Here is a 22,181-nt window from a genome sequence, read left to right as displayed (position 1 = left end):
TAGTTTGGATCAAGTACAAGGTACTGTTTTATTATTACAGAGAAAAAGGAAATCATTTTTAAAAAGTGGGATTATTTGATTATAATGGAGTCTATGGGAGATGGCCTTTATGTAATTCGGGGCTTTGTGGATAACGGGTTTACGTATACATATAATCCTATACCTATATGAATCAAAGAATGATTGGTTAATTTTTATGTTACTGTTCCTTGGGGTAATTATATCAAGCAAGTAGATAACCAATATCAGGCAGGGCATTTTTGATCTTATTTCAGTCCATTATGCTATAAAATAACCCTACTTTTTAGAACATATTTTCTAATAAGATAGGAATCACAGCAATAAACTATATAAATAAACTGTATCACCCCCAAACCAATAGAACTGGCACCTGATGAAGCTTACAGATGATGACCTACTGCCTCAATTGGATTTATGAGCAATAAATAACATAACTTAATTAACATAATTAAGTTCACATACCTTGATCCTGGAATATGTGTGGCGGGGGAGGAGGGTGTTGGTGGATAAACTGGGGTGGTATCTCTCCTGTTGCAGACACTGGGGGGTAAACAGGATGTGGAGGGTGAGGGAGCAGAGCGTGAGGATGGTGCATATAGTGTGCCACGTGAGGATGTGGATGCATTGATGGATGAAACTCTGCTGAATGTGGTAAGACCAAGACTTTGCGCATTCCATTTTCTTCCACAACCTGAAGCATAAATCATCACTCAGAAAAACAGCTTTAAGGAACAAATTTTTTTAGGTCACAATTATTGGAAAAAGGAAAAGAATACATTAAAAAAAAGGCAAAATTACTGGCTTGACTATTGTATTAAAAAGACTCCAGTGCAAATGTGCTTGAGGGGAATATTCCTGGGCATCAAGTTTTAAGAAATTGCTTTGATTCACAAAATATGATGACACAAATCAGTGGTTAGTGGTTATTTATTAGACTCTACACCTCTGTACCACACACGCAGAGCACCATTTACCTGAGAGAATCCTGGCTTAAAACCAATAAAAACACACCAAGATGGAATTTATCAAGAAACCCCTTGTAGCATTTCTTAAAATAACACTGCTCTTCAGCTAAGTTTACTGCATTTTGCACTGCTGATGGCAAAATAAGCACAACCAAGCCTTTTACAGAGGATCTAGTAATTTGGGAAAATCTGCCCAAACACAGTCATTTTGCAAGTTCATTTAAGAACATTGTGGTAGTGTTGATGAAATTAAGTGTAATGATTTCATAGAAAAGAAAATATTTGTGATGGATGGGTCATAAAAGGAACATCACAAGAATCATATAGGGAGGAAACAGGAAATATAAACGAAGCATGCTGATCATTTTATATACTCATAAAACAATTCATGTCAGTTGGTCTAACTGAAATGATAGCAAATCTGTCGGTGGCTACAACTGGAATTTATTTCCCAGCTTCAAAGGAGGAACATATGTTAGATAATCAGGTTAATCTGTATTTGCTTCCTTCAAACCAAACAGCGGTACGGGAATATTTTTTAGGGCAGGGATTTCCCTGATACGTCAATCTAAAGTCAATACAAAATCGTTGTAGAAAGTTATGAGGACTGACGTATACAATACAAACATGACAACATTTAGCATTTGTAGTAGTTAGAAGGAAACCTATAGATCAGCACAAGGCAAGAAGTGATACAGCCAGAGAGCAGCTTGCATGATAGGTTCTGGCCCTGGGCCCAAGAAATATGTGCTCCCTGCTTTGAACTATAGGTTTTGGCACATGAAGTGTTTTGACAGTTGCAGTGCTCCTGCAGAAAATAGTGGCTGGCCATACACATACCAATAGTATTGTACAAAAAAGAACACTGAAAAAATGTCCTCTGCAAGTGTTCCATGGTGCAACTGGAGATGAGAAAATAAAGAGCTAAAGCTACTCTTCACTTCTTACTACTCCGATCTTTGTGCACTCTGCAAAACAGTACAAACCTCCTAGGCAGACTAAATGCAAGGAAATGGTCAGGAGTGAAAAGTTCACATTATACTTTAGCTCTGATTTTTTTGTAGAAAGTTAATAAGAGTTAAGGTCTCCATACACTAAGAGATCCGCTCGTTTGGCAATGTGGCCAAACGAGCGGATCTCCCTCCGATATGCCCACCTTGAGGTGGGCAATATCGGGCTGATCCGATCGTGGGCCCTAGGGCCCAACGATCGGATCCTAACGATGCCTTAACGGGCGGTCGGATCGCGGGGCCGCATCAACGAATAGACTGGATTTTCTGTCCCATCCGATCGAGATCTGGCCGACTTTCGGCAAGATCTCGATCGGTGAAGCCTGTCGGGGGGCCCCATACTCGGGCCAATAAGCTGCCGACACGGTCTGTCGGCAGCTTTTATCGGCCCGTGTATGGCCACCTTTAAGCTGTCCATAGACACAAAGATCCTTGATTCGTATGATTTTTGGACTGTGTGTGAAGAGTCCCAACATTTCTCGTTCCTCGGAGATCGGTCATTTGGTCGATCGGACAGGTTGAAAGATTTCTGTCGCCTGCCAATAACGTCTCTACACGTATTGCCGATCGTAGGATTTTCAGTGGGAGACGGTTAGCAGCTTTGTCGGATATAACTTTCGTACGATTGCGGTCAGGGCCAGAACATCAGCTAATCTGTTCTTTAAATACTTTATTTGATCTAAAAGGTTAGTGGCAGGTTGGGAAATGGGGAAGACCGATCGTTCGAGGACTTGAACGATCGGATCTTTGCATCTATGGCCAGCTTTAAGTTCTAAATTTTATTTTTAAAAAAAAAGTAGAAAATATAGGGTAGAAAAAAAAAGGATGAACCTCCATTAGCATTTAGACTGTGCGGAACAGATTACAGAGCAATGGATAGATTTTACCTGAGATACATAACCAGGTGGCATAAAGATAGGCGGCATTGAGCCATTTGGTGACATCATAGGAACATGTGCTGGGCCTATAAATTGGAAAAAAACACAATATATCATCCTTGGAAGAAAATAACCTAATTTTTACAACAGAAAATTCCATCACCAAATTTATCATAAACCACGTTACAAAAAAAATTAGCTTTTTTGTGTTTGAAGTGTACAACTGTTTAAAAGGTTTTAGCACAAACACATATGTATTAAGATATTAAATGATTTAACAATGAGAACTACAGTGTATGTATCTATAAACGCTTGTGGTCTGCTAAGGTGGTTTGCCAATTGATGCTACAGTAATGAAGGTGTATAACTCTGAGAGTGGAGGTGAAAAAAAAGTGCCTTTAAATCATTATTCTTACCTGGAATACATCGGAAATGCCCATCTTCTGTGCGTATTGTAAAGGTTTCCCCTGGGTTCACTTGTACCAGTATAACCTGCAAATAAAGAGGCTGTTTGGAAGAGTTCTAATTTTACAACTGATAATTGAAAATGTGAGAGCAAGTTAGCATTTACAATAATAATAAACTATTTCTACACATCAATGTAAATTTAAAGTGTGTGCTGTCCTCATTCTATAAACTCACATACCTGAAAGTCACTTAACAATATGGTACAATGCCTTTCCAGTGGTTCGGACAATGCAAGACTTAGAGCAAATTTACCCTATTTAAGTGGTGATCAAAAGGCATCTTCTACAAAAAAAACCCACAAACCTCGGTAGTCTATTTTCTATCAGTCATATGCTGTCATTCAGTGCCATTTTTAATGGCATTAGCACTGCAGTAGTAAATCTTAATAGATCACAAGTTAGCAATATCTGGCACTTTACGGTGGTCTAATCTTTCATTTCGTCTTCTAAATGCAAATACTGTCATAAGAGACCGTACCTTATGGCACGCACAATGAATTATAATATCGCTGCAAGTTAAAACTATTACTTACAATCTTGCTTAATTGTGGGAAAACCCAAAAAATACCAGCAGCACACTGAATAGGGTTGCAACAGTGTACAAAAAAAAAAAAGATTTATTAAAGGGATACTGTCATGGGAAAAAAAATGTTTTTCAAAATGAATCAGTTAATAGTGCTACTCCAGCAGAATTCTGCACTGCAATCCATTTCTCAAAAGAGCAAACACATTTTTTATATTCAATTTTAAAATCTGACATGGGGCTAGACATTTTGTCAATTTCCCAGCTGCCCCCAGTCATGTGACTTGTGCCTGCACTTTAAGAGAGAAATGTTTTCTGGCAGGCTGCTGTTTTTCTCAATGTAACTGAATGTGTCTCAGTGGGACATGGGCTTTTACTATTGAGTGCTGTTCTTAGATCTACCAGGCAGCTGTTATCTTGTGTTAGGGAGCTGCTATCTGGTTACCTTCCCATTGTTCTTTTGTTTGGCTGCTGGGGGGGAAAAGGGAGGGGGTGATATCACTCTAACTTGCAGTACAGCAGTAAAGAGTGATTGAAGTTTATAAGAGCACAAGTCACATGACTTGGGGCAGCTGGGAAATTGACAAAATGTCTAGCCCCATGTCAGATTTCAAAATTGAATATAAAAAAATTGTTTGCTCTTTTGAGAAATGGATTTCAGAGCAGCACTATTAACTGATTCATTTTGGAATTTATTTCCCTGGGAAACTGACAACATGTCTAGCCCCATGTCAGATTTCAAAATTGAATATAAAGAAATCTGTTTGCTCGTTTGAAATGGATTTCAGTGCAGAAGTCTGCTGGAGTAGCACTATTAATGAGTTTTGAAAAAAACATGTTTTCCGGTGACAGGATCCCTTTAACAAACTGCTAAAAAGTGTTAATTTGCTGCTATGAAATATTCCCTATTGAATATGAGTTGTTAAGAAGACCTTCATACATTAACGGGGTTTATTTATTATGCCACGTCAATCAAAATTCACCAGGAAAAGGTGTAAAAAGCTGTGTAAAATAAATGCAAACTTATCAAGGTGTGTGAAATTTTACACCATGCAAGTGCAAGATTTGGTACTGCTATTTTACACTGTTTCAGACCTTTGTAAGTAAGTTCCAGCAGAAGTTGCTCAAAGAAAAAGCGCATAAAAAAATATGCAATTTTTATGCCTTTTTACACTGCGATGTGTGATGACTTATTCTGCCATTTTTTTTACACCACATAATAAATCTGCCCCTAAGTCTACTAGAAAATCATGTAAATATTAAATAAACCCAATAGGCTGATTTTGCTTCCAATAAGGATTCCTTAGTTTGGATCAAGAACAAAGTACTGTTTTATTATTATAGAAAAAAATTAAATGGTTTTTAAAAATTTGGATTTGGATAAAATGGGGTCAATGGGAAACGGCCTTTCCATGATTCGGAGCTTTCTGGATAACAGGTCCCATACCTGTACAACTTTACTCTAAATTTTTGTTTTTGTTTGTGTGTGTGTGTGTGTGTTTCTTTAAACTCTACCAAATATTACTATTGAGCAGGAATGTTTAAAATAATAAATATTATTTGACCTGTCTGACCTCCAGGTTGAAACTTAAACTACTTGAATTGAAAGTTGCAGCTTACAAATTAAGCCTGCCTTTGGATTTAGGCCAAAATGTTTGTAACCTTACAGAGCATTTGTTTTTAGATGGGGTCAATGACCCCCATTTAAAAGCTGGAAAGAATCAGAAGGCAAATAATTCAAAAACTATGAAAAATAAATAATGAAGACTAATTAAAAAGTTGCTTAGAAATGGCCATTCTATAACAAACAACAAAGAAAGTAAACTTAAAAGTGAACCACCCCTTTAAAATCGGTTAGAACTTGCTACTAGCGATAATGTGTCTTATCTCATATCTACAATATGTTGTAAACTCTCATATTAGTTTTCTGTTTGTTAATACATTGCAAAGTAACAGCATAATATTAGCATATATACAGTATATATATATATATATATCATATTAATATGATTAATATGGAATAAAATTTGAATTTTTAAAAATCCCAGGAGTGCTATATCCGATCCTACGTTTTTGTGCAATTTTTCCTTGGAGCAGCACCCGGGTAATTTAATTTCTACACTGACGGAGTGTATATATATATATATATATATATATATATATATATATATATATATATATATATATATATATATATATATATATATATACATATATACACACACACAGTATATATATATATATATATATATATATATATATATATATATATATATATATATATATATATATATATATATACACACACACAGTATATATATATATATATATATATATATATATATATATATATATATATATATATATATATATATATATATATATACACACACACACACACACATATGCATATAATTATAATTGCAGGTTGCAACCTTCAGCTAGACATTTGTGTTGTCCTTCCATTTATTTAGTAGACAGCATGTAGAATTGGTATTTTAATCCCTGAAAACATATCTTTAAACACCATAAACAAATCTAACATTTTAACATAAAAAAACAAGTATGCCCAAAAACTCCTGCGATTTGCAAGCATCTCCAAATACATTTCCTGTAAATCAAATCTCGGCAAGCCCTGATCTGGGAGCAATGTTGTCTCTGCATGTTACACACTAGCCAAGCCCCTGGATCTTCACACCCGTTGCCCCAGATCAAGCTTCCGGCTCAGCTGCTTCTTAGGATTGCAAGTGGCATTTCTATGCATTTCACAGGAGCAGTAAGGATTTGGATTTACTGAAAGTAGGTGGCAGGCTGTAAATATGGGTGAGTGAGTGGTTTAATTGGGGTGACTTTCTAGAAAAGAGGTCCAGCTTACATGTCGGCACCCATTGCAGACGTCAGCTTGACCTACCTCTGGACCCCATACCTAAATGATTACCTGTTTCCAAAATGGTATTCCTCAACAGATTTAGCAGTATTATATATAATAACCCCAATTATTGATTATTCACATATACAATACTGCTTTTATATGCACCATTTAATTTAGCACAAAATGAAAAAGGGTAAGATAGATTTATGCTAAATCGATCATTCATTCTTGCCAACATCTGAAATAGAGTGCCAAGACGCCAAAGGTAACAATTGCGCAGGTCAACCTCTATAATTAACTCAACGGGTGAAGGCTTCTTACACATTTTAAAATATGAATTATTAATATGACTTCTATTTGTACAGACCTGAAAGGAAAAGAAGGCTCTTAAAGTTGCTTTCCCCTTTGGCTGATGAATATTTCAGAGCCACAAAACAACAAGAAGCTTATTTCCCCAGTGCTGTTGTGCAACAGGAAGCTTTAAAAACAAGACTACATCTGTTTCACAATTGCGGTACAGTAATCCATTCAATCAAGTTGCCAATGTGTGGCTTATTTGCAGGGATATTGATTTCATACTTATTAATATAATCAGCTCCCATTTTATTTTATTTTTAAAGAGACAATATCTATCAGCCAAGAGGCAGGTCAAAAATTCAAGAGATTTAGCTGTGAGATTAATGGCATTGTTCCTGGCTGCTTTTAGCATTGGCACTTTATTTCATGAAGTCATGGAAAATAATAGAAAAGATGCCAACACAAGCAGTTTGAGAAATCTTTTTATTTCTCCAATTAACTTAAGCAGCCGTCCCACATCATACCTGTATAACACAACATTTATAAAAGGATATCACATAGTAGGCATGGTATAGTTAGGAGGCAAATGGTAGGTTGAATAAAATGAAATTATTTTACAAACACATAATTGAATATGCACAAGGAAAGGCTCATGTCTATGAAATATGTCATTTTGTCAAAAAAAACCTAATTGGCAAAATGTAATTTGTTTTACGGCAGAGGCACTGGCAAAACCTGGGGGGGGCTAAAGTCACAGCTTGTTACACAATTAAATGTTGAATAGAACAGGGGGAATGTGAAGAATGCAGTGACATCTAGTAAGTGCTAAATGGAAAGTGAAAGTAATTGCCTGCTCCACCTCTATGACTAAGGCATAGTAGAGGGGCAGGCAATATTTGATTGACAGCTGAGATTTTTAAATGAGATTATTAACAGTTTAGAATGCTTAAAAAATAAGAAAAAAGAATTTGGGTTTCATGTTTAATTTGAAAAGGACATCACAAAAAACTACATTATTTCTTGAGCTAAATAAAGTGTGAATTTGAAGCTACTCCATGCTTAATCCTGACAAAGCAGAAAATTGGATTTTCATTACACAATCTGCTCCTTCACCCTGTCTTGCGACTACTTTGTTAGCAATCAATTATGCAGGGGAATTATCTTTGAAGTGGTAATCTAATTACCTACCTCACAAGGACTGAACATGCAGTAGTTTTCATTTCCTTCTTTGCACTGTTTAGCTCAAGAAATAACAAAAAAACACAGCTTATGTGTTTTAAACAATAAGCAGAAGATATTTATTGAACTCAAGTTGAATGGTATACAGGCCCTTACAAAATGTAAAAAAGCTGGGAGACCTCATGTGTATCAATAGGGAAAATGGCAAGAGACTACAGCCAAGCGCTTTATTTACCTGTTGTGTGCTATCCCCATTCACCATGTGAGGTAGAAGTGGCACATCATTCAATATAGGGGTTGATTCCAATGGTGGAGGCTGGTCGGCCATCATGGCTGAAATGATCATTCATCTACAGGTGTCCACATCCACCACCTAAAGATATAAATATAAAGTATTTTTTTTAATTGCCAAATTCTTTTTATGCAAACTTAAAGCAATTACCAGGCTAAAATATGTACATCAGACAAAGACTGTGAAATAAACTGTGAAACTTTTTCCTTTTTTTTTAATAATTATAAAAAAGAACAAAATCATTAGTGGACATTTAATAGTATATCCAGTTGTTGTATTTAAACTCTGGGCAGATTTTAATATAAGCCACATAAAGAATAATGTGGTGCACCTGGTTGTGCAGGAGGGTGTCAGGTATCAATAATTATATGAAGATATCGCAAGAAATTGCAAGAATATTGTGAGCTAGTTTGGAGCCAAGGGGAGGGAATGATATGCACAAGAAGTTATCAAAGACCCAACCCAGAGTAACAGTGAGTTTCTCGGTGACAAGAAGACCATGATAGTAGTGAGAGAGAATAAAATTCTGTGTATGCAGATTCCACGTGACCCCCTTGACTTGTATGGATCCTGTTCTCAAGCTAGCTTGGACATATCACCTTGACCTTCAGGAAGAACCATCCCATTGGTTATTTAAGAAATTCTTTGTTTTTCTGTGCTGTGAAGAGATATTGTATCTCTATGCTCTTGCAATGGTAATGCCCTTTTACGCCCATAAATTCTTATTTCATCAGTTCCCAAGTTTATAAAAAGTCTAATTTCTTTGTTTATTGTTCTGCCTCTTTGTGATTTCAGAATCCACAGAGCTTGTGTCAAATAAACTCCATCTTTTCACCCCAAGTGGTCTCCGGTTCTTGAAGTTCCACAACAATTGAGACTATGAAAAGAACTGCGACTGCATTTAGAATAGGCATAAAAGGATATTTATGCATTTGGACTTTTATCATAAAGTTACATGAGGTAAAAATATGTCATGCCAGGATTGACATATTTCTTGTATCACTATGTCAGACAGACAATACATTCTATAATTCATTACTTATCGTGTGGATTACAGAGTTATCTTACCATAGGGTAGTGCCCTGACACCCTACTATAACAGTGCAAAAAAACTGAAAGGTGCCTAGAGAATAGAGATAGTATGCAGCACATGGCTGATGGCTGCTCACTGACCCCCAAGATGATCAAACCAAAAGTTCAACATTGGGTTCACAGTTGTCTATGACCAGCTACAGATCATCTTGAGTGCTAGCTTGGCTTTTCACATCTGATCGAGATCTCTTTGCATAAGCTCAGAGATCACTTCACCAAAACAGAATCTATTTGGTATCAAATAGATAATGACATTGCCATGGTTAAAGTCTGGTCAGTCTATGAATACAGTTAGCATATGAGGATACTATCTGCCCTACAGTGCACATGGGCCCATTTGATCTAAGACTCATCTTAATGCAACCAAGTGTTTGTATAGACTGTCCACAAATCAAATAGGGGTATCAACTTCACGGGTGAAGATAATATATGCATTTCTCAACTTAGAATGTTCTATGATCTATTTAAGGCACATTAGTATAAAAAAAATGTTAAAAATGAAAATATAAAATGTGAATGTACTAGGAGAAAACCTAATGACTTATTGGGGAATGTAATAAAAGTCACAAAGAGCAAAACAATTTGCACAAACAAGAATACAAAGTCGCATTTTGCAATGCAATATTCTTCCTTGTTATTGCATTGTGAATTTTCATTGTGAATTGTGATTTTTTTTATTGCGCATTGCCCACTTTTAAGAAGTGCTTAAAGATGTTGTAATCTTTTGGATCAAACATAACTTTTTCCAGTAAGAAGTTTTATTACATTCATTGCACGCCGACGCAAACTATAAAATTTGCAAACATTCTCGGAAGTGGTAACTAGACAGTTTCCAGGTGCGCAAAAGCTATATTAAATTTGCGCAAAGGAAAATTTGTTCGCACAGAGGCATAGCTTTTCGCATTGCGAAAATTTTTCCCGATAGCGACTTTTATTACATTCCCCCATACAAGCACAAATCTGACAAAACAATAACTACATTCAATGTATTTATTACATTTATCTACCACTTCAAGTACTTAGAGATAATTGTTGATAGAGGGCTAAACTTTCTGCATATCTGATATAATGCACCAGTGTATACTATTATAAAGTTGCACACATGAGGAGAGTATCTTCACATCACACAACGGCCAAACCACTTTTTTAAGCTATTCACAATGACAGTTCATAGAAACAGCTATCTCTGGTTTCCTCCTATCTTCACTGTGGCGTAACTGTATTACAAAAATTGGCTACGGCAGCTTTAAGAATTACTCCCCAGTTCTCATATGAAAAATTGAGAATGAGATAACAGGATACAGGAAATTTGTCATGCCATATGACGTTTATCTGGCATTTTTCTTATCCGCAGGAATAAAACAAAAGCCTACTGTATTCGGCTGAGCATTTCATTGCTACATATTATTATTACTTATTTATTGAGTTTCATTTATTTAAAACATAATTGTTCCTGCTTTATTACTGTCTGCTGCAGCATTTATTCGTGTTTTCATAAGAGCCCAATATTTTTACAAGCATGGTTTTAACATTGCTTGATTTGTTTCAATGATTGATAAAGTCTAATAACCTAGAAGGAGCTCCGGATTAAAATGAACTATCTGTGTTAATGATGGGGACCTCAGACTCCAAGCTCCAATGGTGTCAATGTACTATTGCCTCTATTAAAGCCATGCAGAATATGTGGTTACTATAAAGTTATTATTATCCTTTAAATAAATATTTAAGCAGCCAAACTGTGGCTCTCTTTGAATGTCACAAATTCAAATAAATGGGCACACCTTTGTATGTCAAGAAACAAGATACAAATGTGCAACATAAGCCAAACCCACATAGCAAATCCATTTAAGCCATTTACATAAATGTATAACATGAGCGGAGTACATAAAGGCCAGATTGCCTGATTATGCCTGATCAACATAAAAGTATTGGAACACTTGTTATCATTGGGCATCATGCCAATTTGCTTCACTTTTTGATTCTACTGTGGTCAGTTGGGCACATCTCTTCATTCTTAAGGGCAGAGATACACGCTGCTATTTCGGGAGATTAGTCGCCCAGCGACAAAACACTTATTCTTCGGGCGACTAATCTCCCAAACAGCCTTCCCGCTGGGTAGAATGTAAATCACTGCCATGATGGTACTTGCATCACTTCGGCTTTCTGAAGTCTCCCGAAGTTTCCTTGAGGCATAACTTTTGCAACTTCAGAAAGCGAAGTGTTCCGCGTGTCATTCCGTTGCCGATTTACATTCTAGCCGACAGGAAGGCAGTTTGGGGAGATTAGTCGCCTGAAGAAGACGTGATTTTCGATGAGCAACTAATCTCCAGAAATAGCAGCATGCCTCTCTGCCCTAAAGGCGTTGTTCACCTTCAAACATCTAGTTGTTTTCAGATAGTTCACCAGAAGTAATAACTTTTTCCAATTACTTCCTTTTTTCTATGTGTGACCATTTTTCCAATATTCAAGTGTAAACTGTAATTTTTCACCTTCTAAAGCAGCTCTGGGAGGGGGGTCGACGACCCTGTAAACTGTTCTAAATTGATACATTTAGTTGACACATTTCTTATCTTTGTCCCTGCTGAACAGAAAACCTGAGTTTCATTACAGGCAGCTGTTGGAATTGAAACAACAGTTGCTAATACTCCAGAGATGCTGCTGAGAAATGTATCAACTACTGAGCTGCCAGACTGAAACACCAGAGAGAGGGACATTAAACTTTAAACTTAGATTTTGAAAACAAAATGTAAAAAAATAAATAATGGAAAATATTTGAAAAATTTTTGGGGAAAACAAATCAAACTGAAAAAAGTGTTTGGAAGGTGAACAACGCCTTAAAGAAATATGGCACACAAAGCAATTTCAAGTGCCACTTTCCTCACTAAAATGTAAAAACATAATGCAGCCGTGCTTGGTTTTTTAGGCACTCTCAGATCAACCCAAAGGGAATAAAATAAGCAATTGGAAAATCTCTGCATCATGAAGTTGAGTCAAAAGAGTTTGTCACTTCCAGCTCAGTCAGGTTAGACAGTGCATCTGCTGTTTTTGAGTTCATATAACCTCAGAACTTTATTTCTACATCTAAGAGTTTCTACGAAACTCCTATTGTGGTAAAGCAGAGTTTCATTATTTATAATTCTATTTTGAGATTTATTTATTTTTTTTTAAATCATTTCCTCAGAAAATCTTTTGGTAAAAATCAATGACAAAATCATGAGCAGAGTTTATAGACGGTAAGCTTTTCTGAAGAGGTTTCTGAAGCTTTACTGCTTGCATCAATAAGAATTTGGAGGCGTGGGGAGGCCAGGCTACACATCCCGCACACGTGCCCACCCCCCAGCTAGTTACGTTACTGTTTGTACAGGACACCAGATATAAAAAACATGTTAACACCAAAAACCAAATTAGTAGCTAAATTGAAGTAGAAAATCTCAATTCACAAACTACATTCTCTGCTGACAAATATGAATTATGATATAGGCACCAATCATAAATCTGCACTATATGTGAATGCAGCAGTGATTTATAAAGCAGTAAAGGAGAAGCAACCCCAAAAGTTAAAAAAAACCCTACCCCGCTACCCTACATAGACCCCCCTCCCTCCTCCTCCTAGCCTAAATGTTACCCCGGGCAAATGCCCCCAAGTCTTTACTTACCACTCTGTACAGATTCTGTCCAGCAGAGTTCACAGGTACCATCTTTTTCTCTTTGGTAAATTACGAAGAGACAGGCGGAGCAGCAATTTTCTGTTTCATGACAACTGAACATGTGCCGAATCACACGAAAATTGCAGAAGCACCAGTATCATTCCGATTACCGAAGCGGCTGAAGATGGCATCCGTGAACTCTGATGCCTGAATCTGCACCGAGGGGTAAGTAAAGTTAGGGGCATTTGCCCAGGGTAACACTTAGGCTGGGGGGAGGTCTATGTAAGGTAGGGGGGAAGGGTTTTTTTTAACTTTTGAGTTTGCTTCTCCTTTAAGGATAGACCAGTGAAACACTTGTAAGTAGTATAGTAGCTTAAACCACTGAATATAGTATGGACAAATAGAGGGCTAACACTCTGAGCACACAATATGCTAAAAAAATTAAAGGAACTCAACATGTGAAAAACTGATTAAGGGTGAAGAAACACAGAGCTACTAGTGGCAGCTACAAAATGGCAAAGCATACCCTGTCATAGACAATACTGAGAATTGTCTTTGCTTAAACACAAGTAGGGGGTTATTTACTAAAATCCAAAATGTTCTCATTATTTTAGTATAACAATTTTGACCAAATTCCCATCCACAATTTTACCTTATTTATCAATAAAATAAATTGAAAAATTTGGTGTGGAGAAAAAAAAAACTCTATAAACGCTCAACTAAACTGTGAATTTTTTTTTCAGATCTCACGCCCATGGATTAATGCCAGAAAACCATAAATTATTCTGATTATTGTATGATACACAATGCAGATCATTACATCTTCCCAATGTAAAAATTATATCTGCCATTGACTTCTATTTGACCTCGGCAGGTTTAAGTACTTTTTGGTTTGGGGTTTAATAAATCTCTAAAAATTCAAGGTTTTTTTTCCCCACAAACAAATGGTGTTTTCCCCTTTAAAACTGCAACCTGAAAAAAAAATCGGACTTTAATAATTAACCCCCGTAGTGTCTTCGCTAAGGCCATTATCACTATTGTCTATTTTAAAGCTGTGATAAGTAGTTGCTACTAGTAGCTCTGTGTCTTCACCCTTATAAGACAAAAACTTAGAAGCTAATTTATTAATTTTCAAGGTTTAAAAAAAAAAAAACAACGAGTGCCAAGAAAAAGAGCCAAAACTTTTTTCCTTGAATACTATCTTTTTTAAGACAAAAGCACAATAGAATATTTCTTGCATTATTTTCTGCACACCAGCGAGAATCACATTGTTCCAATAATTTTCAATGAGGCTAAAAAATGCAAATGTTTTAAAGAACCAGGAAAATAAATATTTAATTAAAGCTGTTAGAGACAATTCCCATTGACTTCTATTGAACCTCGCCAGCTTTTACTTGCCGAGTTTTTTCTGGCGACTTTCCAGAAGTCACATTTGACAAAACCTACATTTTAGGAAGTTAAAAGGACAGCCTGCATTTTGTTTACAGGCTAGGCCGGTATAATACCGGCCGGGTGGCAGCACTAGCTGCAGATCATTGCCATAGGGCACGCTGATGCTCAAGGTAATATAAAAAAATTAATTCACCCAAACTGTTCAGGAACACTTTTTGCTACCCATTCAATACATTGCTTGGGGGCAGGAACCCCCCATTGCCATTATTTGAATAACTCATTGACAGGACTGAATGAACTGAAGAGCCTATAAATACCCAGATTAGTCAGCACTAGACTGAGATAGTTAAATTAAATTGGGTTGAAAAAAGACAAAGTCCATCAAGTTCAACCCCTCCAAATGAAAACCCAGCATCCATACACACACCCCTCCCTACTTTTAATTAAAATTCTATATACCCATACCTATACTAACTATAGAGCTTAGTATCACAATAGCCTTTGATATTATGTCTGTCCAAAAAATCATCCAAGCCATTCTTAAAGGCATTAACTGAATCAGCATCACAACATCACCCGGCAGTGCATTCCACAACCTCACTGTCCTGACTGTGAAGAACCCCCTACGTTGCTTCAAATGAAAGTTCTTTTCTTCTAGTCTAAAGGGGAGGCCTCTGTTACGGTGATCCACTTTATGGGTAAAAAGGTCCCCTGCTATTTGTCTATAATGTCCTCTAATGTACTTGTAAAGTGTAATCATGTCCCCTCGCAAGCGCCTTTTTTCCAGAGAAAACAACCTCAACAGTCTACCCTCATAATTTAAGTCTTCCGTCCCTCTAACCAATTTAGTTGCACGTGTCTGCACTCTCTCCAGCTCATTTATATCCCTCTTAAGGACTGGAGTCCAAAACTGCACTGCATACTCCAGATGAGGCCTTACCAGGGACCTATAAAGAGGCATAATTATGTTTTCATCTCTTGAGTTAATGCCCTTTTTTATGCAAGACAGAACTTTATTTGCTTTAGTAGCCACAGAATGACACTGCCCAGAATTAGACAACGTGTTATCTACAAAGACCCCTAGATCCCTCTTATTTAAGGAAACTCCCAACACACTGCCATTTAGTGTATAACTTGCATTGATATTATTTTTGCCAAAGTGCATAACATTGCATTTATCAACATTGAACCTCATTTTCCAGTTTGCTGCCCAGTTTTCCAATTTAGACAAATCACTCTGCAAAGTGGCAGCATCCTGCATGGAACCCATAGTTCTGCACAATTTAGTATCATCTGCAAAAATAGCAACAGTACTTTCAATGCCCACCTCCAGGTCATTAATAAACAAGTTGAAAAGCAAGGGACCTAGTACAGAGCCCTGCGGTACTCTACTAACAACACTGGTCCAATTAGAAAATGTTCCATTTACCACCACTCTTTGTAGTCTATCTTTTAGCCAGTTCTCTATCCAGGTACAAATACTATTTTCCAGGCCAACATTCCTTAATTTAACCAGTAACCTTTTGTGTGGCACTGTATCAAATGCTTTAGCAAAGTCTAAGTAAATCACATCCACTGCCATCCCAGAATCGAGGTCTCTACTTACCTTCTCATAAAAAGAAATTAATTTAGTCTGGCAAGATCTATTATGCATAAAACCATGCTGGCACAAACTCATAGTATTATGATTTGCTATGAAGTCCAGTATCTGAAGTGTCCTTAAGAAGGGGACAATAAGCCTTCCGTATAGTGGGGGCAGGGCAGCCCATCCACATACAAACCATGAACTCATACAGGAAATCCTATAATGCTATTTAAGGTCAAGAATGAAGTTAATAAAGTCCCATTTTACCAAAGTATTAAACTGCTTGTACCGTACTGTTCAATGGTTTTGATTGAAAAATTAGCTGTTTATGGAAAATAAATAGCACAATACTTGCAAAGTATAAGGCAAAACAGAGTTCATGAAATATTGGAAAAGCATAAAGGTGCCTTACAAAAGTATGTATTTTGTATAACCAATGCAAACAAATTGTTTTTAATTTGTGGTCAATGCTTTTAGTCACATGCAACTTGACTTAGCACAGGGGCCATAATGTATTTAAATTTAAATTGCACCTGCAATACACTATTCACCTTGCAATCCACAACTATGGGTTGTAGAAGCTTTTACTCTACAACCTAGTGCTGCATAATAGTGTCAGTGCTATATGAAGCATAATAATCTTTCATTCCTGTACCATAAATCAATTTCTCTGTAACATGGAGATGGGCTGGCACTGTTCATATATGCATGAATGAGGCACTGATTTGCATGAGGCAAAACTAAAGGGGATCTAAGCTTGTTTCATTTCAGGGCAGGCATCAGTGGAGACCCTTAATATTGTAGGCCTTGGGTGGCCTGGACAGCAATGATGCTTTAGTCCAGCAATCTCTGGGTGCACCTGGCACTTTCAAAAGTAAAATTACACTGGTCATGGTGACATTTTGTTATTACTTGAGGCCCATTCTGCTAATGTAGTACTATCCTATTTTACAACAAAGATATAGACCATACCTCTGCCATAGCTCTCCTAGACCAGTTATGAAGCACTGAGAATAAAAGGGTCACTCATAAATGACTAAACATTGAATTAAAAACAAAATTAACATAGAGTTCTATTTGAATCAGTTGCACAGTGAACACTAGACAAGTAGCTATATTGCCTGCAAACCAACCCCCTCCCCCAATAAAGTTGACAGTGTAACCTCTGTTTTAAGGCAGAATAAACAATGGGTCAATACTCCCACAGATGTGATACTGCATTTACACCCTTAGTATTTTCAGGTGTTCTCACCAAAGAAATGTAAACAGCGTCATTAAAATAAGTCAACATTCGGGTGTGCGAGAATAACAAAGAAATGACACATATTTAGAGGAGAACTTAAACCCTCACATTTCTACAAGTCTATACAAGTTTCTTTTATGAAAGGCATTCTATGATTTTCATTAGGAAAAATGTAATTACTAGAAGTAGCATGTCAGGTTCATCTAGGGTTAGGATTACAATGGCAATTTAAGTTACTTGGATCATTTCGAAATACAAGGGTCAAGCCTTCAGGATATGCCAGTTATTATCTTTGATTTTCTGCTTACTCAAGGTTACCATTTCTAATAGTTCTGGGGGAATATATCCCAGCATTCTGTGACCAGCATAGTTTTAGTTACTTCAACCTATATTTATAAGTTTTTAAGGTAGTGTTCTACCTGTGATATATATGCTCTTACGTTTCAAACCATGAAGGGCTATGGATCTCAGATTAGAAACTAGAATGATTAACTTGAAGTGGGCAGTCAGAAGTGTAAGGGTAGGATGACACTGACGTTTTCGGCGCAATCAGGCAACTTTGGGCGACTATTGAAAAAGCATCGCCGCGTGTGCATTAGCGCAGGCGATTTTGCGCTGTAGCCTATGGTGAAAAGAGGTTGAGGCAGTTCGGGGAGATAGTCTCGCAAAAGACGTGGCGATAAGTCGCCAGGCGACAAATCTCCTCGTCTGGCCTTACCCTAACAGTTAATGGCCAGCAGACTCCCCACAAGCTCTGTAGACCTTAATGCAGTCACCATTTTGACAAGATATTGCACATTATCTGAAAGTAACCTTATGGAGATCACTTTCTTAGCTTCAACAAAACTCCTGAATTGAGCCCGGGGGTAGGGGTTGCAACAGGAACATAAGAAAAACCTTATTTAGTCAGGGTAAATAAAGATCCCAGAAAAACAAGTGCTAAGAGAAAGAAAACAATTAAGTAACAGAGGAAAGTAGAGGGCATAAAACTACACAGTAAGAAAAACAGCACCAGGGGTGAATAGTAAAAACAACAGGGAGAAAAGGGGTAGCAAAAGTCAGCCTGGAGATATCTCCTTTTCGAGTATTTGGGCTGACCTCAGCCTCAGCTCGCTGTGTGTGAGTGCACATAGGATGATCAGAAGCAAATCAATGATCTGCTTCTCTTAGCCTCAAAAATATGTAGACAGACAACAGTTGGAGCCTTCAGTCTGTGTGCCCATAGCCTTACATGCACAGACAGTCCAACAATATAGTCAGAATCATCCAGTCTGACCATGTATGGCTATCTTAAAAGTCTGCAACTTTCCGGTGCTGTTTTGTCAGTACTGGCAAACTACTCTGAGAACAGACACTTCCTGGCACCTTGCCTAAACTGGGAAAAAGCCGGTTTCTATTAACTGTTTTGGGTAAAAAAACATAAATCCACAGTGCATTCAGACATGCTGTATAGGAATGCTTTTCCTAGAAAGATTTACGAGATTTTCCCACTATGACTGGTACATTTGGCATACATGAACAAAAAGAACAATATACACTACAACATGCTCTCATATACATTGGCAGCGATAATGTATTCATTTTCATCATTTTATGTTTAAGGAAATACACTGTACTAGAATTAATTGGCGAAAGGTAAATTTAACCATTGCTGTTTGGGTTTTGCTTCTTTCATAAAAGATAAAATGTTTGTTCCAACAAGCTGGGGCCATAATAAACGCACAGTAAGAAAAACCTAAATTTAATTAGGTAATATTTACATTTATTTTTAATAATATTGTTACAGCTTCTAGCCTTCCCGCTGTTTCTATACTTCGTTATGTTACAAAATAATAAATAAAAAAATCTGGATCACAAAATTGTCATATTATCAACCCATTACTTGAGATGGTTGACGGCATGAAAATAACCACTGGTCCAATAAGTTACAGAATAAAGCTCCAACGTATACAGGCTAAAAGGAGGAATAAGGAATAACTGTATAATATAAAACTTAACTCCAGCCAAATGAAAAACTGCTAAGAGCAGGTTTTTCCAAGATTACACAACTCTTAGCAGTGATGTAAATATCATCTCCTGAAGAAATGTGCTCCTTTTTTTTCCATAGTAATGAATTGACTTGTGCAGACGCTGTATTATGTGCACGCTAAGTTTGATTGCATGCAAGAATTTTACATTATTATAATAAGAATAGCGCAAATTATGACCAAAAATTCCATTGCCACATTTTTGGAGAAATAATTGTTTATGTGCACATGTGCAGAAGCACAATCAGGGGGTATGGCATGGGCAGATTGAAAGTAGGGTAAAGTTGGGCTGAACAGGGGGTGTGGAGCTGGCAGAGCAAGAACCATCCGGATTCCTTTTGGTCCAGGATTGTCTCTGAAATGGTATTACATGTGTTGCTGCTTGTCTTGTAATTTGAATAGGACTACCTTAAGATTGTAAGTTCTTGTGAGGAGGACACTCTAATTCTTATTTTAAATTGTTTGTTAAATTATTGTAATACCCCTGTTTGTTATTACTGTAAAGCACTGCGTTACTTGCTTGAACTATACAAACAAATGATGATGCTGATGATGAAGACATTTATATCTTCAACACATACAATATTAGACAGACAAAGATACAAGTAAACTGACCTACATCGGTCTTCTGGACTAGCCAAAGTTGAAAAAGGTTGAATTGTGCTTCAGTTTATGACGGCACAAAACTGAAGCCTACTTTGGAATGAAGACCTCCTGGGTATACCCAATGTTACATACAAGTACATTCCACATAAATCCCCTTCAACACACAAAAACTCTATCTATGTGTGTCCATAATTAATTACGCATACACCACTGCCTTTTTTGCTGCAATTCACTCCTTTAAGACAGTATAAAAGCATCAGATATTTCCTTTCTTTCTGCATAAATCTATGCCTCTTGATTGCAGTAGATGTGAACAGTTAAAATTTCTATGAGAGGAGGGAGCCTGAGAAGGTGAAAGTTCATGGTTGATATGGAATGTAGTCTACTTCTTGAGAATTAAATGTTACAACAGACTGGATAAAAGCCAGCAGAAAAAGTGATCAATATGCAGGAAACCGCATATTAGCCTGGGATCTGGTAACAGTTAGAAGAACTTTAATTTTATAGAAAGCAAAGAGAACACAAAACTCTCAAGTAGATGAGGAGCTTTACAAAAAAAAAAAAAAGAATTCACAAAGAAGCTGGTGCAACAATAGATTCAGGACCTTGTTTCCGGGGTGTGCCTGTTTTATACAGAAAATGCAAAGGTCACTCTGACCCTTTTAGCCAAGTCTGAAAGGCCCTGTGTGCCTGGGAATCCACCACCACTGTTTGCTTTTGATGCCAATGTGAACCTTGACAGAATACTAAGCCATTGTTGCAAAGCAAACATTGAAGTGACATGTCCCATGGAGAGAGGCAATACCATCAGAGCATAATAAGCATCCCACAGAAAACAAACTAGCCAGAAGCAAGGATAAAAAAGGTAGATTGACAGAGGGTTAGGGTTATCATTCTCTGTCCATTCCAATGTGTATTGGAAAACCATGGGCACTTTAACTCAAATTACTTATTTAGTCAATGCTAAATAGGCTGATGTGTTAATAAATTACAAAGGTTATATAGCACACTTCATGGATGTGTTTCAGCTAGTGGAAAAAGCACCTGAAATGGCCCTTACTGATTACTATTGCGTTCAAAGGGAACAGACACCACAAATACAAGCTGTTCGCTACCTGAGAACACTCTAAAGGACCTATAGAGAACTGAAACATTTTGTGCACATATTTCTCTAATAAATTCACATTAATGGGATTTTAGGAGTCCTCCTGAACTACTCTGTTGCTGCATTTAGAACATTCTACTTAGTATGTCCGAGTCTAGAACCGAATGAGCCCTAATGGTGTTATCACTGAAGTGGGAGGCAGCAGTTATAGTTTTTGGTCATACTGTATGCCATCAACTTAAAGGGGAGGAATAGCTCAGGCTTCCACTTTAAATGCCTTTTGGGATTTTATTGCTCCAATAAGAAACCCTCCTGCATAGGCTCTGGAGAGATGCTGCAGTTTCAGCAAGACCCCCATGGTCACCTATATTGTGCCTAGTCAGGGATCTAACAGGACAAGATACTTGCAATATGGGACAGAGTGAAAAGAACAGTTTCATGGTGTACCTTCAATGGGAACTGACTTTTACTGCCAAATCAATAATGTCACAGGTACCTGGGGCATCTGCTGAAACAATGAGGCGACACAGAGCACCCTATACAGGAGAGCTTTTGACTGGAACGAGCTACAAAAAATGTCAGTTACGTTTTAATCAGTAATTTTTTTTCTTAAAACAGAAAAGTATTATTACGACATAAACCAAATAGGCATTTTCGGATCTACAAAATATTAGACAGCTGCTCTAGAATGGAAACTAGGTTGATAAAGAAACTTAAATCGGGAAAGGGAGAATCAGATGCACAACAGATATATTTATCACTAAGGCTTTGCCCACAGTGACCACTAAGTCACTGAGTAAAAATGATACAGACCTTAACATATAGAAATTAGCATCTTACTAACGCAAACTGTAATTGAAATTTCATTAAAACTTCTTTAAGGTGTTTTGGACAAGATCTTAATTAAACACCATATGATTACAATATTTATAAACCAGTGGAAAACTATTTTTTGATGGCTACTAACAGCATATAAAAAC

General features: G+C 37.0%; 1 protein-coding gene across 3 annotated transcripts in view; it reads right to left on the bottom strand.

Moving 5' to 3' along the window:
* Positions 1-22,181, bottom strand: part of fndc3c.S (fibronectin type III domain containing 3C S homeolog) — a 70,709-nt gene that overhangs the window by 28,663 nt on the left and 19,865 nt on the right. For 2 of the 3 annotated variants that reach the window (XM_018233103.2, XM_018233102.2), the window contains 4 exons: positions 8,448-8,585; positions 3,291-3,381; positions 2,884-2,960; positions 484-712 (listed from right to left, as the gene is read on the bottom strand). In XM_018233103.2, coding sequence (XP_018088592.1) covers positions 484-712; positions 2,884-2,960; positions 3,291-3,381; positions 8,448-8,558 — 508 coding nt within the window. In that variant the 5' untranslated portion in view covers positions 8,559-8,585. The remainder of the gene's footprint in view (positions 1-483; positions 713-2,883; positions 2,961-3,290; positions 3,382-8,447; positions 8,586-22,181) is intronic. The other variant, XM_018233104.2, reaches the window with a different exon arrangement.

This window comes from Xenopus laevis, chromosome 8S, assembly GCF_017654675.1.
Source record: "Xenopus laevis strain J_2021 chromosome 8S, Xenopus_laevis_v10.1, whole genome shotgun sequence".
Lineage (NCBI taxonomy): Eukaryota > Metazoa > Chordata > Amphibia > Anura > Pipidae > Xenopus > Xenopus laevis.
This window is presented reverse-complemented; position numbering and strand designations above follow the sequence as displayed.